Source organism: Miniopterus schreibersii (assembly GCF_964146895.1).
Source record: "Miniopterus schreibersii genome assembly, chromosome: 20".
NCBI classification, from domain to species: Eukaryota; Metazoa; Chordata; class Mammalia; order Chiroptera; family Miniopteridae; genus Miniopterus; species Miniopterus schreibersii.
This window is the reverse complement of record NC_138122.1, coordinates 20942000-20955707: the sequence shown is the minus strand read 5'-3', so window position 1 is coordinate 20955707 and position 13708 is coordinate 20942000. Positions and strand designations below refer to the sequence as shown.

The 13708-nt window shown below is 50.8% G+C and overlaps 1 protein-coding gene and 1 long non-coding RNA gene across 2 annotated transcripts in view; one reads left to right on the top strand and one right to left on the bottom strand.

Moving 5' to 3' along the window:
- LOC308549877 overlaps positions 1–893 on the bottom strand; it is a 216587-nt gene extending 215694 nt beyond the window's left edge. The window contains exon 1 of the long non-coding RNA XR_013997804.1: positions 738–893. This is a non-coding gene — a long non-coding RNA (uncharacterized lncRNA). The remainder of the gene's footprint in view (positions 1–737) is intronic.
- Positions 894–897: 4 nt separating this feature from the next.
- On the top strand, positions 898–10811 carry PRKAB1 (protein kinase AMP-activated non-catalytic subunit beta 1). Its single transcript, XM_081122985.1, has 7 exons — positions 898–1492; positions 3902–4065; positions 5206–5299; positions 5580–5694; positions 7693–7826; positions 9224–9292; positions 9472–10811. The coding sequence occupies exons 1-7, from the start codon at positions 1334–1336 to the stop codon at positions 9547–9549; spliced, it is 813 nt and encodes a 270-aa protein (XP_080979111.1). The 5' UTR covers positions 898–1333; the 3' UTR covers positions 9550–10811.
- The last annotated feature ends 2897 nt before the right edge of the window (positions 10812–13708 follow it).

Below are 13708 nucleotides of genomic sequence, written 5' to 3'. Positions count from 1 at the left end.
GTTTACCTACCACAACGGCTGGCACATTGTAGGTCCTAAGTAAATGTTTGTTCAGTGGACAAAATGCATGACCAGGCCCAGCAAATGCAAAGTGTTTGGAGATACATGCAAAAACCAAAACAAAATTCACACACAAGGAACCCATGACAGTGACTGACTGACAGTGAGATTAGAATATTTTAGTAACCACAGGAGCACACACTCCTTGCTGAAGTGCTGGCCACAGCAAACGACAAGCGTTAATAAATGCATTTTATGCAGAAGGATGTGTCCAAAGTGACTGCAAAATTATCTATCAAAAGGCTGTGCACTCAATTAAAAAAAAAAAAATACACTAACAACTCCAACATTTTACACACACACAACCCCACCCCCAGCTACTAGATGTGAGAAATTTCTAGAAATCTCACGGTCTGTCATTTAACTCAATCCCCTGCAAGGCTACCTGCATGAGAATCCCTTGGGGGGTGCACTTACTAAAATGCACGCTCCCCTCCAGAGCTTGGAGGCATCACAGTTTCTGGGGGCCAGGGCCGGGGAATCTGCATTTTCAACAGGCGTTCGAGGTGATTCTGGGGCACTCAAGGGCGTGAGAGCCTGCGCGTTGCAGGGCTTTCGGAACAGGGGTCTCTCCGTTTTGGAACAGGGGTCCCTCTGCCACGAGCCCTTGGGCTGCAGCGTGTAGAATCGGCGGGAAGGGAGAGAAGTTACCCCAAGTATCTAAGGGCATCACTCACCCCGCGCGGGGAGGGCGGGCCACACTGTCCGCGCGCCGCGGCGCCCCCTGCCGGCCGTCAGCAGCCTCGCCCGGCGCCCCCGGAGCGCTCGACTGCGACTGCGCGCTCGGAAGCCCAGGGAGACCGCCCCAGGGCGCCTGCGACCACGCCGAGCCCGACCGGAAGCGGAAGTACGGAAGAGTTAGCCTCGCGCGCGCTGCAGGGGCCCCAGCCCGCCCCGCCCCGCCCCGCCCCGCCCCGCCCCACCCTGTGGGCCCAGAAGACTCGCGGAAGTACCGGAAGCGGAAGTTGCTAGGAGGTTGGGGGGAGTTGTCGGGAGTGTGTGTCGGGTTATCTTCGCGCTCCTCGGGTTCGCGCCGCCGCTGCCTGAGCTGGGGAAGCGCGATCGTGAAACCTGGCCGGGCCTGCTGAGCCGACTCAAACCGGATCCCAGCCCGGAACCTGAGCCCGAGGGGTGCGGTACCCGGCGCTCCGACTCTTTCCTCGGGTCCTGGGGCCGCCCTCCTCCCCCCCGGATTATCGGAGCCCCCTGTCCCTTCCCTGGAGTGAGGCCTAGGCCGGCCCGGGCTCCCCGGTGTCCCCGCAGACCCCCCGCCATGGGCAACACGAGCAGCGAGCGCGCCGCGCTGGAGCGACAGGGCGGCCATAAGGCGCCCCGAAGGGACAGCTCGGGGGGCTCCAAGGATGGGGACAGGCCCAAGATCCTGATGGACAGCCCCGAGGACGCCGACCTCTTCCACTCCGAGGAAATCAAGGTGAGGGAGGGAGGGGGAATCCGACTCCCTTCACTAATGTTGAGGTCGACGAGGTCGCCCGCCACAGCCCCCCGAAAGCTCATCCTCGGAAGTGGGAGGGAGGTGATACTTCACCCGCTGCGCCCCCAAGCCGGACGGGCCTGTGGGAGCCCTCTTAGCAGTCGGGGAACCAGTGTCTAATTACCATCAGGAGAAAGTCACCCCGAGGGAGGAGGAACTCGCTTCATTTACCATCATTAAGGAGAGAGAGCGGCCGGCCGTGGGACCGAGTTTCACATTCTTAATTAAGATCCCCGAGCTAAGTAGTCACTGAACCCACCCCCCCCCCAACCCCCCGTCTCTGCTTTTCTCTTAGGTATGCTAATTAAATTCCCTGAGAAATCTTCCCTCCCCGGTAGGAAGACTGGCACTTTTTGTCATAGTTGGTTTTGCGGTTTATTGTCAATTTTGGAGATGAACCGGAGCGCGCAGTTTAAGCCAAAAGCCGAGTCTGAACAGCTGCCAGAGGTGTCTGGTCCTGCCTAAAACGTTTGGCTCACCCTGCTTACCCAGAGTGGGCACAGACAAGGAATTCCACTTCTGCGGGCCTGCGGGTGAGCCGAGTGTCCGTCTGAAGGGCGCAGCCAGCTGCAGCGCCTCTTCTCTCCCCCGTTGTTTAATTATGACAATGTTTTAAACAGGCCAAAGCAAATATTTTTGCAGACCAAACATGGGCATCCTGCTGCAGTCGGCTTTCATTTATCAGGACGTCTGGAGATGATTCTTGACTCCCGTTTCAGCCACGTTCCTGTTACCCACCTCAGGTGGCCTGTTTCCAGCTGCAAGGACTGGTCCAGGGACACTTAGTGATTCTGGCAGCTGAGACAGGTGGTATATCCTAAAAAAAAAACTAATTCCTTAAGGAGAGTGTGACAAAGTAGGGTTAGGGGAAATGAAGGTGCCTAGCCACTCACCCCTCAGCCCAACATATTCTCTGTTGGCCTCCACTTGTATATTGATCATCACTGTTTATTAGGCTAATTGCCTGGTGACTCATTCCATCTTGACTCACATTTTTCCTCGGATGTTGGGCTGGGTGATCACATTGCTACCTTATATTCTCACTTGGCTCTTGTCTTGTTTGAGTCTGCTTTTACTTGGCCTTCCATCCTGCGATTTGAACTTGCTTTCCGAATCTGTTGCATTCCAGAGAAGCTCCTTGCAAAGTGACCTTTGAAATTCGGGTTCTCCGTCGACTTGACATCCCTTCCCCTGGTAATAATTTTGGCCCAAGGGTGGCTCTTTAAGACATAAGAATCAAACTACTTTCTTCAAGAAGTGTTTGTTTTGTTGCTCTTCCAGACCTTCTAAGAGAAATGTTTAGCGTTACAGATGATCTGTGGAGAATGGTGTTGAATAGTGTCCATTATCGTTTCCTCAGAAGTTACTGAAATAACGAAGCAGAACCTGGATTGCCCCAGATAGCAAAAAAAAAAAAGAAAGAAAGAAAGTCATGGATTCTTTTAACTACACTAATACACCATTTTGGCTGTGGCTGGTTATCACATCCTTAGCAGAAAGTGTCTCCAGTCTTGCTCTTTAATTTGTAGATCTTGTTAAGCTCAAAGAATGCAGGCGTCTTTTAGGACATGCTCAGGTCAATATTTGAATCGAAGGTGCTAAAAGCCTATTTGACCACCTTTAAGGGTCTCTTCCAGCTTGGAACTCCTGTTCTTTTAAAGTCTTTGGCTTCTGCCTAGGAAACTTGTAACAGATCCAAAACCACATGTATTTCACCCAGAGTCGGACGCGCTTGTTTCTCTCTGGAAACCCCTGTTGAACGTCGCTTCCCATACTAGGAGTTACTGTTGACCAAAATGAGGGTTGGTCTTTGACCTTTTCCTCCCCAGTGTCTGGATGGCTCTCGGTGAATGTAGTATTCCCTTCTCAGAATCTGGATTTGCCAGTTTTCAAGTTGACAACTCTGGAATTGTTCCTCATAAATTTTCATGTACTTCAAATCGTGCTTAATTATGGGAGGAAAATGACCTTTATTAAGCTAGTCTTGAATTCATTGGAGCCTTCTTCCAAATGGGTTTTAGCATTTCTCCTAGAATATTAATGTAGCCCTCTTTAATAACAGCAATAATAGTAGCTAATAATTTTTAAGCACTTATTCTGTGTCAGATACTATGCACAGTGTTTTGCATAGACACTCTCAGTCTTCACAACAGCCTTAAGTTGTTATTTTTACTCTCTCCATTTTGCCAGTGGGGAAACGGACCTACAACTAGTCGGTTAATGAGCCTGAACATGAACTTAGGTAGTAACAGCTGCTTCTTTAGAATGAATTGTCAATATCAGGGTAACTGCCTGTGTAGGGGGCTCACTAATGACAGCCTGTCCCTGAATACGTTGGTCTGTTTCTAGGCTCCGGAGAAAGAGGAATTCCTGGCCTGGCAGCACGATCTGGAAGTGAATGATAAAGCTTCTGCCCAGGCTCGGCCAACTGTCTTCCGATGGACAGGGGGCGGAAAGGAAGTGTACTTATCTGGGTCCTTCAACAACTGGAGTAAACTTCCGCTCACAAGAAGGTAATTGCCTGGGAGTATTCACATATTATCTCAATCCAGGGACACTCTTGTTTCTAAATGATCTTGGCCGGGTGAGTAGAAAGGGATGTTTTTATGATATGGATGCTGAATGGAAAAATAATCTGGCTTAATAATTCACAGGGTTCATCTCTCACACCCAAGTAGTCTAGGTTTAGAGCACACGCAGTTACGAGTATTTTTTCCACTTCAGATATTCAGCTATGTGTTAGTTCAGGCAGGACTTCTCTTTTGGAAAGAGAAATCTGTTCCTAGAGCTGTAGAGAAAACACTGGGCAGGGACTGGAGATCACATTGGCTGCTCTAACCTGTCATTAACACCTGAGCCTCAGTGTTCCCATCTGTGAAAAAGGACTGTTGGATCAGATGATCACTGCGGCTCCTTCTACCTTTGAGTCTCTTTGTATTTTGTTTGAAAGGTACATGTTACGTAGCATCATTAGCAAGACTACAGTAAAATAGTTCATCAGGAACCCTAGCATGGACTTCTGTCTCCAAGTGTCAGTGAAAAGCATCTTCTGTAGGGGGTACTCTTGATGAAGCAGAGGGAGAAATCTTGCCCTGCTGGTCCAGGCCTGGTTATTGTCAGGGAAGCACCTGCTTTTCCAGGGGTGATGTTAGTGTAGGAAGAGCCGCTGGGCACAGTTATAAGTCACTTCAAGGCAGGGGAACAAAACAGTCAAATGAAAGAGATTTTCTGGAACCTTTTTAGCAGTTACATTTCTTTAGAGACCTGGTTGCATCCTATTAAATTGCTCCCCTTTCCTGCCCAAGGCAAACGGACAAAGGGTAAAACTTGGCAGCAGCGTGTTTCTCTCGTGTCGCCGTCCTCAGCGTCCAGGCTGCCAGGTGTTTTGCATGCAAGTTGAGAAGGGACAAGTGCCTGTTAGCCGACCTTCTGAGCAAAGCGAGTTTTCAAGAAAACGTTGCATTCCTGCTTCCTTGTCCATTTTCTAGATTACGATCATTGCATCAAGTTGTCTGAATTGGTTTAAAATGTTTATACTCCTGCAGTTGAAGTCTTGGTTTTACATGGAAAGGTTTTGTTCTGTGGTTGGTCTTGTAAGTAAGCTAAGAAGGCCGCCCACCCAGCTGAAAACCTCTGCTTCCTTCTCCTGGCAGCCATAACAACTTTGTCGCCATCCTGGACCTGCCAGAAGGAGAGCATCAGTACAAGTTCTTTGTGGATGGTCAGTGGACACATGACCCTTCCGAGGTACTCTCTCCCTCTTGCCCGCAGTCCTCTGGCTGCCACACAATCCAAAGGAATCACCTTCCCTTATAGATTGTTGCCAGGTCCCTTTGTCCTGCTGGTAAAAATTCCTGTGTGTGGCTGAGCTAGATAACAGCGCTGTCAGACTATGGGGATACGTGACCAGGAAGAGCAGGTTAGCTAGCCAGGAGCTGAGCCCTTCCAGCCAGGAATTCTAGATCCTCTAAAGAATAACCCCAGAGACCGTCCACATTATGATTTCTGCCTGTCTGTCTCTTCCCAGCCAATAGTAACCAGCCAGCTTGGCACAGTTAACAACATCATTCAAGTGAAGAAAACTGACTTTGAAGTATTTGATGCTTTAATGGTGGATTCCCAAAAGTGCTCCGATGTGTCTGGTATGAATGCAGTTATTTTATACCACATGTATGCAGGTGGGGGCTGTGCAGTCCAGAAATCCTCTGTTTCTCTCTCCTCTCACTCTTGAGTCAAGCTGCCCAATCAGGTGGATGCTTGTAGCTCCCTAAAGAGCCACAAAACGAATTCCTAACTCTGTGGGGTCAGGTTGCTGAAATCTAGCCCTGAGGGAGCAGTAGGTCATTTTGGGGGCGCATCTCCAGGATTCAGTAGGTCTGTTTGGCCACAGAGAGCAGACAATTGAAACGGAACCAGAGCTTGGTCTCATGCCAGGGGCAGGACCCAAGAGGCCCGAGAGTGCTGCCTTGGGTCAGCAATGAGCCAGTGCCGGGGAAGCCTGCCAGCTCCCTGACTGCTCACAACCCAGGGTGCCTGGAGAGTCTCAGCCTGACACGTGATAAATGGACACCTCCATGACCTTGGCCGTCACTTGTGTGGCACATTAGCACCTTGTCGGGCGCAGGAGGCTCACCACAGGAAGCGGGCTACATAGCACAGCCTGCTCGGTACAGTCTAGTAGAACTTTCCCATCTTTTAAGAGCCACCCAATCATAGAGTTTTCAATAAACAGCTTTCCACCTAAACCCACAGGAAGAAGCTGCCTGGAAACATAATACATACAGTTCATACATCCTTCAGAAGGAAGGATATGTTGTCATCTAAAGTATCAACAGTAACTGCATTGCAGCGTTTAAACAGTTCCTGCAGCGTTTAAACAATTCCTCGGTGTACACACACACACACAGTGGTAAACTAGCCATGGTGGGCTTGGTGTGGCTGACAAGCCAGGCTGTTGTTGAGTAGGAAGTAGGAACCTGAAAATCCCATTCTTCTATCTGGTTAGCTACCTAATCTTTTAGAGAAGCCATTTATTTCTTTTTCAGACAGGTGGGAATTAGGGGATGGAGGAAATGCCCAAATATCCCCTGCTTACTGATAAATGTAATTTCGGGCCACAAACTGAGGCTTTTAGTCACATTTCCGCAGCTTAGATCACCTGGGACAGAAAACTGACCCCTCGCCGGGGTAAACCCCTTCAGGCCCTCTGTAGACTTCTTGTATTTACACACTCAATTTCTTTACATCTATATTTGCTAATGGCTCAGGTTTCTGCACTTAATGCTTTTCTCCGTTTCCTGCTGTGATCTGATTGGGTCGCATGAAGGGAGCCTGTGCCCTAGAAAGTGACAGTGAGGGAACTGGCAGAGCCAGGCTGCTCAGGTCTATTCCAGACAGACCGGGGATCAGGCAACCAGCCCCCTCCCAGGAATCCTTTGAATAGCAGCTCAGCCCCTCAAAGCTGGCCAGACATCACTGAGTGAGCTGCTTCTAACCTTATAAAACACCTCTCTTCTAGAAGCTTCTTAATATGTCTGTATAATTGAGACACTCAAGCAGGAATTTGAAAGGAACCTGAGAGTGATAGAGTTGAGTGCCTTTAGAGATCGGGTTTTCAGTTTAGTTTCATTTTGATTTGCAATGTGCCAGTGCCTCATATAATCGGTTTTTACTATTGCCTCTGTGTAAACAGGCTGCTTTGTCTTCTGTTTTTGTTCTGGCTGGTGGTGCTTGTAACTTGTGCTGAGCCGCTTAAGCCTCACTTGATGCCTGAAGCTTCTCTGCAGTATTGGCCAGCGCGGCCCAAAGCGAGAAGCATTGCTGGGCAGTGGCATGGCCTGTTAGGTCACTGTGAACAGCTTTCTTGCTGTTCTCACCCAGACTCACTGGCTTTGCCACATCTGCTGTCTTCTGCCAGGTCACCTAAGTTAGCTGCTGAATTTTATGCCAGTCACCCAAATTCCGGAAGGGTTTTCTCACTACCTCTGCTCTTCACCCCTGGGGCCTATATATTCTGCAAGAGAATGTAAATATGTATTGAGGAAACAAGAGACAAGCAACACCAGACAGTGCCCTAAATTAGGTGAGACTGCTCCTCAACTCATTTTCACAGTAAATGTCCTGTCACCATCTCCCAACAGAGCTGTCCAGTTCCCCGCCAGGACCCTATCACCAGGAGCCCTACGTCTCAAAACCAGAGGAGCGGTTCAAAGCGCCACCCATTCTCCCCCCACATCTGCTCCAGGTCATCCTGAACAAGGACACGGGCATCTCTGTGAGTGCACAGGCGTCTGCCTGGACCGTCCTCCATGGTCATGCTCAGCAGCCCCTTCTCTGTCCGCCTCTCGCAGAGCAGCTGGTGAAAAAGCCCAGCGTTGCCCACCCATCAGTGTTAATCACTGGGTCTGCCTCTGCCCTGGGAACGGGCTACTGGCAAGATATTCTCAAGTGTGGGTGCTGTTTCTCTGGCCAACAAAGCCTTTCTGAGCTTTTCTTCTTGCATTTCACTCCTTTTAAATTTCATGACAAGATATGTAAACCAGCCTTTCTCAGTAAGCTACATAATGGAATTTCCCCTTTGGCCCCCAAATTGTAGAATCTAGTTTCAATCACCAAATTGCTTTCAGAAACACCATTGTTCTTGGATCAAAATTTGGGGTATCTGGGTAACACACTTCCTCTGGAAGGTTGATATTACTGGCAAAAAGAAGTGTGGATCCTCCAGGGCCCTGAAGAACACGCCGGTATCCCCTGGTGGTTAATTTTCCATTCGTTTAATCCAGGTTGCCCTGTTCCCTGCTCTAGAGTTCATGACCTAATCTTGAGAGTCTAGATGCTCTTCAAGTTTATCCAAGCCGCCACCTAAAAGGCACTGTTTATAAGGTGGAGAGGGCACGGAGCTGTGGCTCTGGACTCCACGTGAAGTGGGTACACATGTGCTGAGACGGGGAGCTGAAAGCACGCATGCAGGTGTCCCCTACACTGGCTGCGCTTTGTCACCCAGAGAGAGACCCGCCGCTCTCGGAGCAGGTCTCCCCATATGGAGAGTGCCTGAGCACACGTCTGGCAGCTGAGCCCGCTTTCGCCCTGCACTGTTTCTCTCTTGAAATTAGCATTTATAAAATTGGGGAGTGGTACGTTGGGGAAAAACCATCCAGATTTCTGGTTTCTCTTAAAAAATTGGAAGGTGTGGCAACGTTAAGTGCCAGTCCTGTGTGAGCTTCCGTGGAGTAATAGTGCTCTACCCCTCCCCCCAGTTCTCCGTCTCATTCTTCAGGCTCCCTGTCTGAGTCTTACAGACATGAGTTTGCAACCCACTGCTCAGGAGCGTTTGGTATAGACTGTATCCTGCTTTCTCTAAAAGCGCACTCACTGGACAGCTCTTTCTTCCTGCCCCTCCTTCAGTAAGAGGACAGAGCCGGGGGCTACACTTGATAGAGGCCAAGGTAAAGCCTGAGCAGCACACCAGGGAGCCCAGCAGACATGCAGGGAGCGCCCCTCAGCTGAAGCCTGAGGCATGACCCCCTCGCAAGCCCTTTTGCTGCCTGACTTAGGAAGAGGGGGCGTGAGAGGCCGCCTCCTTCCCTTTGCTCCCGGTGCTGTGAAGTGAAGGGGGGCCGTCTTCTTGATTTCCAAATCCTCATGCTCACGTCTGCTTGTGTTCCCTCCCAGTGTGATCCGGCCTTGCTCCCCGAGCCCAACCACGTCATGTTGAACCACCTCTATGCACTTTCTATCAAGGTAATGACGTGCTCCCTGCTGAGGGCTGATTCCCAAAGCGCCCTGGGGCCCCCTAGCGACCCAGTTGCCTGCAGCTCTGACCTAACGGGCAGCTTCCAGGACCTGGTGCAGACCCCGGGCTCCGGTCCTGAAAGCGGGCCCGGGAGCCCTCATTTGATCATTCCCGCCCTGTCCCTCAGGATGGAGTGATGGTGCTCAGCGCGACGCACCGGTACAAGAAGAAGTACGTGACCACCCTGCTGTACAAGCCTATATGAGGAGCGGGGGCCGGGGGCCCGGCGGCGCTGCCCTGCAGGCTGCGCGCTCCCCACCGAGGGAGCAGACTCACTTTCCCTTTTCACGCTGACATTTCACACCTGCCCTGTCCTGCCTGGAGGTCCGCTCCGGGTACAGCAGCTCCCAAAGCGCCTCGGGCGGTGCCAGTCTCAACACCCAGTGGCGGGAACTTCCAGGAGTGATGGACAGAAGGCCCGCGGCCCCACCACAGGGCACGAGAACAGTGCAGTGTAAACACACCCGCCGAACTGGTCACGGAGGTTTTTCTTAAGCCAAAAATAAACACTAGCCACTTTGGCAGCATAAATCTGGGGAGCAGGAACCGAGGCCACATGCAATTTCTAATTGTATGTGCGTTTTTAAGGCCACCGACTTGTCCCTGTTGAGGCCTGGCTCTGGTGCTAACAACAGGTACAATGTTGGTGTCGCCCGTCCTCCAAAATCAAAGCAATTCTGTCTCCCGTTCTCTGCTCCAGAGGTGTAATTTCTATAGAAATTAGAACCTCCCTAATTTCAGGTGAAGTTTTACAATTGTTATTTACACTTACATGCACTAAGTTTTGTTGGTTTTTTTGTTTATTTTTTTGTTTTTTAACCAGAAGTGGCTGACTATACAGCCTTCGGGCCATTTTCTAGTCACCCAGCTAGAATGTAGATCGTGTGAACAAACCATGCTCAGCAATAATCTGTTCTCAAAACAGACTTTGAAAACCGCTGCCGGATTTCTCCATTAAGCTGGACGATCTGAGGACTGACTGCTGTTAGCGGGAGGGTTGTCCAGCTTTCTGTTCTCATCGGAACGAGGTGACAGTGTTACCATGGAAACTTGGGAGAAACACCCTACCCTAGCCTATGCCACCTTGCTCAGGACTTCTGTCCCCACCCCTCAGAAGGCTGTCGCAGTTACTGTTGCTTATTCTGGACGGAACTGAGAACTCAACAGCAGCCTTCTCAGTTCGTGTCGGGAGGACCTTTGGACCAAAGTGGACCTCTTTACGCTCGGCTTGGTTTCCAGGGAGACGCCGCAGATGTTCTCAGTAGCGCAGGTTCTTATCCCCAGATCAGCAGAAGCTGTCGTTACGCCCTGTGTTCCTGCTGGGAGACGGAGGAACGAGCTCCCTGGCTTCCAGCACTTGTTCGGTAAACCGAGTCCAGGACACCCTTTTTTGTTACTGTTTTCGAAACACTGAGTTGTCATCACCTTGACGTACAGGTTTCAATAAAGTTTTGTAAAGATAACAGACAGATGCTTGGAGAAAGCTGTTTTCAGTTGTTTGGAACAGAGCCTGACTCTCCCAGGCATTTACTCAGTGCCATGCTTTTTGATTGCTTTCGTGTCTTGGCACACGGTGAAAATGGTGCCATCGTGTCGCACACTGGGGTGAGGCTCCAGTCCCTGACCCCCATTCTGCACACAATTTCAAAAGCTATGAAGGGGCCTGGAAATCGAGCCCCTTTGAACAACTCAGTCGCGAGGGGAAGCTGAGGAGAGGCTGCGGGAGCGTCACTGGGTAGGCAGGTGGGCAGTGTCCCCAGGTCAGAGGTTTCGCTTCCTCTCACTCATCAGGCACCACAAGGGTGCTGCTTGGAAGCCACCAGGACATCCTGGAGTCAGAGCTGTTCTCATCAGCTAAAAGGGGTTCTGTCCCTTTTCCCCCAAAGATGGGAGGTTACAGGTATCCTTTTCATAAGCCTTTCTTCCCTGCTGTCAGGGAATATTTCAGTGAATTTCAGAGAAAAGGGAACCTCTGGGACATCTGGTCCCCTTGAGGGAGAGTAGCTTAGGAAGCATTCCTAGCTGGGTAACCAGCCATCTCACCCTAAAAGCCCAGCTTGGTTAGCTGAGCACTGTCCCATGCACCAAGAAGTCACGGGTTCAATTCCTGGTCAGGGTACATGCCCGGGTTGCGGGCTCGATCCCCTGTAGGGGGCGGCAGGAAGCAGCTGATCAATGGTTCTCTCAGCTGTTTCTAAAATCAAACACATTTTAAAAGTAAATAAATAATAAAAGCCCAAGTGATGTGGGAACACTTGATTTTAGGGACTGTAAGGATTATGAAAGGTAGAGTAAAGAAACGCAAAAATCCTCTTTCCAAATCTGGATAAAATATTTTTAAAATACAATTGAAAATCTATAGCTAACCTCAAAAGTATAAAGGGTAGAGTCAAGCACCAGAAACGAAGGAACCACTGCTGTGTTTGGTGAGCTGTGAGCACAGCCCCTAGGCCCATGGTGGGGACTGGAGGTGGGTGGTGGGGCCAGGACCCAGCGGTGGGCGTCCAGGGCCGGGGCCTGAACCCACACGTGGGCAGGAAGCGTCCGCATGAGTGGGGCTTCCCAGCACTGCCCTTCGCGAGTGGGATTAGAGCATCTAGCTGCTGACCAGAGCCAGGGCTCAGGAAGCCATGGGCCGCGGGCTGCAGCAGGAAACCGAGAAGTTGGGAAATGCGGCCTGAAAATTGGCTCTACCCACAAAATTCAGGAGAAGCCAACCTGAAAATCCAATATAAAAACTAATTTGAAGCCAGCAAACCCGGTAATTGTCCTCTGCAGCCCGGGGGCGACGGGGGACCCAGCAGAGATGACTGCAAAGGGGGAGCACGGGCTCCAACCACAGAACTCGAGGAGCGGCGTCAGCATTGGCTACAGCTGTCTGTGTATTTAAACGACTTCATTTTCTTTAAAAAGCAGCACAGAAGGAAGTCCCCTGTGGTCCAGGAGATTGCTCGCAGCGGAAGACTTTATACCCAAGAGGCAACGGAGATTGTTTCACGGATGCAGAAAAGGACACCCTGCTTTCCCCAAATCACGGGCAAAGCCACGTGTAGAACCGAGGTGGCAGGACTCACGTTTTCTCTGTTAGCCGACCCCTATGGGCGAGGACTGGTTACATGGGTGAAGCTGAAATTGCTGATGAATGAAGATCTATTTTCCCCTCAGGAAGTTTACATACAAATGAATTTATGGAGTCAAAGGTAAGGCCTTTATATGACTAACATGTAAAAGGGTGTTGCAGGGTAAGTAGAGCCACATATCAACATACTGAAGCGAGAGATCAAAGGGCCCAGGCAAGGCCACTGCCCTCCCTCCTGGACCACAGCATCCCCTCCCAGAGTGTGGACACGGCTGGGATCAGGGATGTCCGGTTCAGTTGCTGACTAGCTGGGTGACCTTGGGCAAATTGCATGACCTCTCTTAGTCTGATTTCTTCCCCTGAACCAATGAGAGGGGTTGGACTAGCACTAGATGGTCCCTGGAGTTCATTTCATTTCACACTGGGAGCCACAAAGCCTTTAACGCATGAATGGGATAGACATGGGCGCGCACGGGAAGTTAAGGGGCCAGAAAAAGCGCCGGCACGTCAAGCTCAGGAGAGCTCCACGGCTCCAGAGGCCAAGGCCGAAACCCAGAACATCAAAGTGATGCCGTCCACAGCTGAGGTCAGAGAGTCCACCATTTCAGAGAAAAGCAACATTTCATTTTGTTTAGCTCGGCTGCCTCCAGACGAGCACCGATTCATCTCCCAGGCTGCGCTCCGTTCTGACACCTGACCCTCCCCCCACCAATGTTTGCAGATGGTTTGAATTCCTGAAGACTGAGGCTCCCCGCTTTCCAGCTTCTAAGTGGTCCCTGCTTAGTCCCTCCCTTGATCAGCAAATTAGTAAAGAAACTACAGCCTCCCGCCCTGCAACGCCAACTGTCATTGTCTTCAGGAGAAAACAGAAAGCACCATACATGCTTTTCTCCTAAAACCCAAGTCATTCCAGCTAATTATGAAAACATCCGCAAGGGCCATCCTGAGTCGTCCCTGCTGTAAGCCAGACCCTTAGCATCCTAAAAGCTGCAGCAGCCAGAGCCCAAGCTCGGCGGCCGGCCAGGTCCCCGGGATGAACCCGGCGCTCCGCCAACAGGGTCACCTCCCACAACCACCTCATATTTTTTGTCCTAAACACAGCTAAGGGGCCTTTGCCTGGATGAGGCTGCGGGCCATCCCGCTCCCTTTTCTAACCTCCTGGGGTGAATTCACCCGTCTCATCTGGAAAACTCAACAGCAAGTGCAAACAGGAGACAGCTCCAGCTGCGCGCACCCAGGGTCAACTTACTCTCCCCTGCGCGTTTCTGAAATGCAGCCCGAGCTG

Bases quoted from the DNA above. Each gene is read 5' to 3' on its own strand.
- PRKAB1 (XM_081122985.1), top strand. From the start codon at position 1,334: ATGGGCAACACGAGCAGCGAGCGCGCCGCGCTGGAGCGACAGGGCGGC. The intron at 1,493-3,901 runs GTGAGGGAGGGA...GTCTGTTTCTAG, and splicing joins TCCACTCCGAGGAAATCAAG to GCTCCGGAGAAAGAGGAATT. The intron at 5,300-5,579 runs GTACTCTCTCCC...GTCTCTTCCCAG, and splicing joins GGACACATGACCCTTCCGAG to CCAATAGTAACCAGCCAGCT.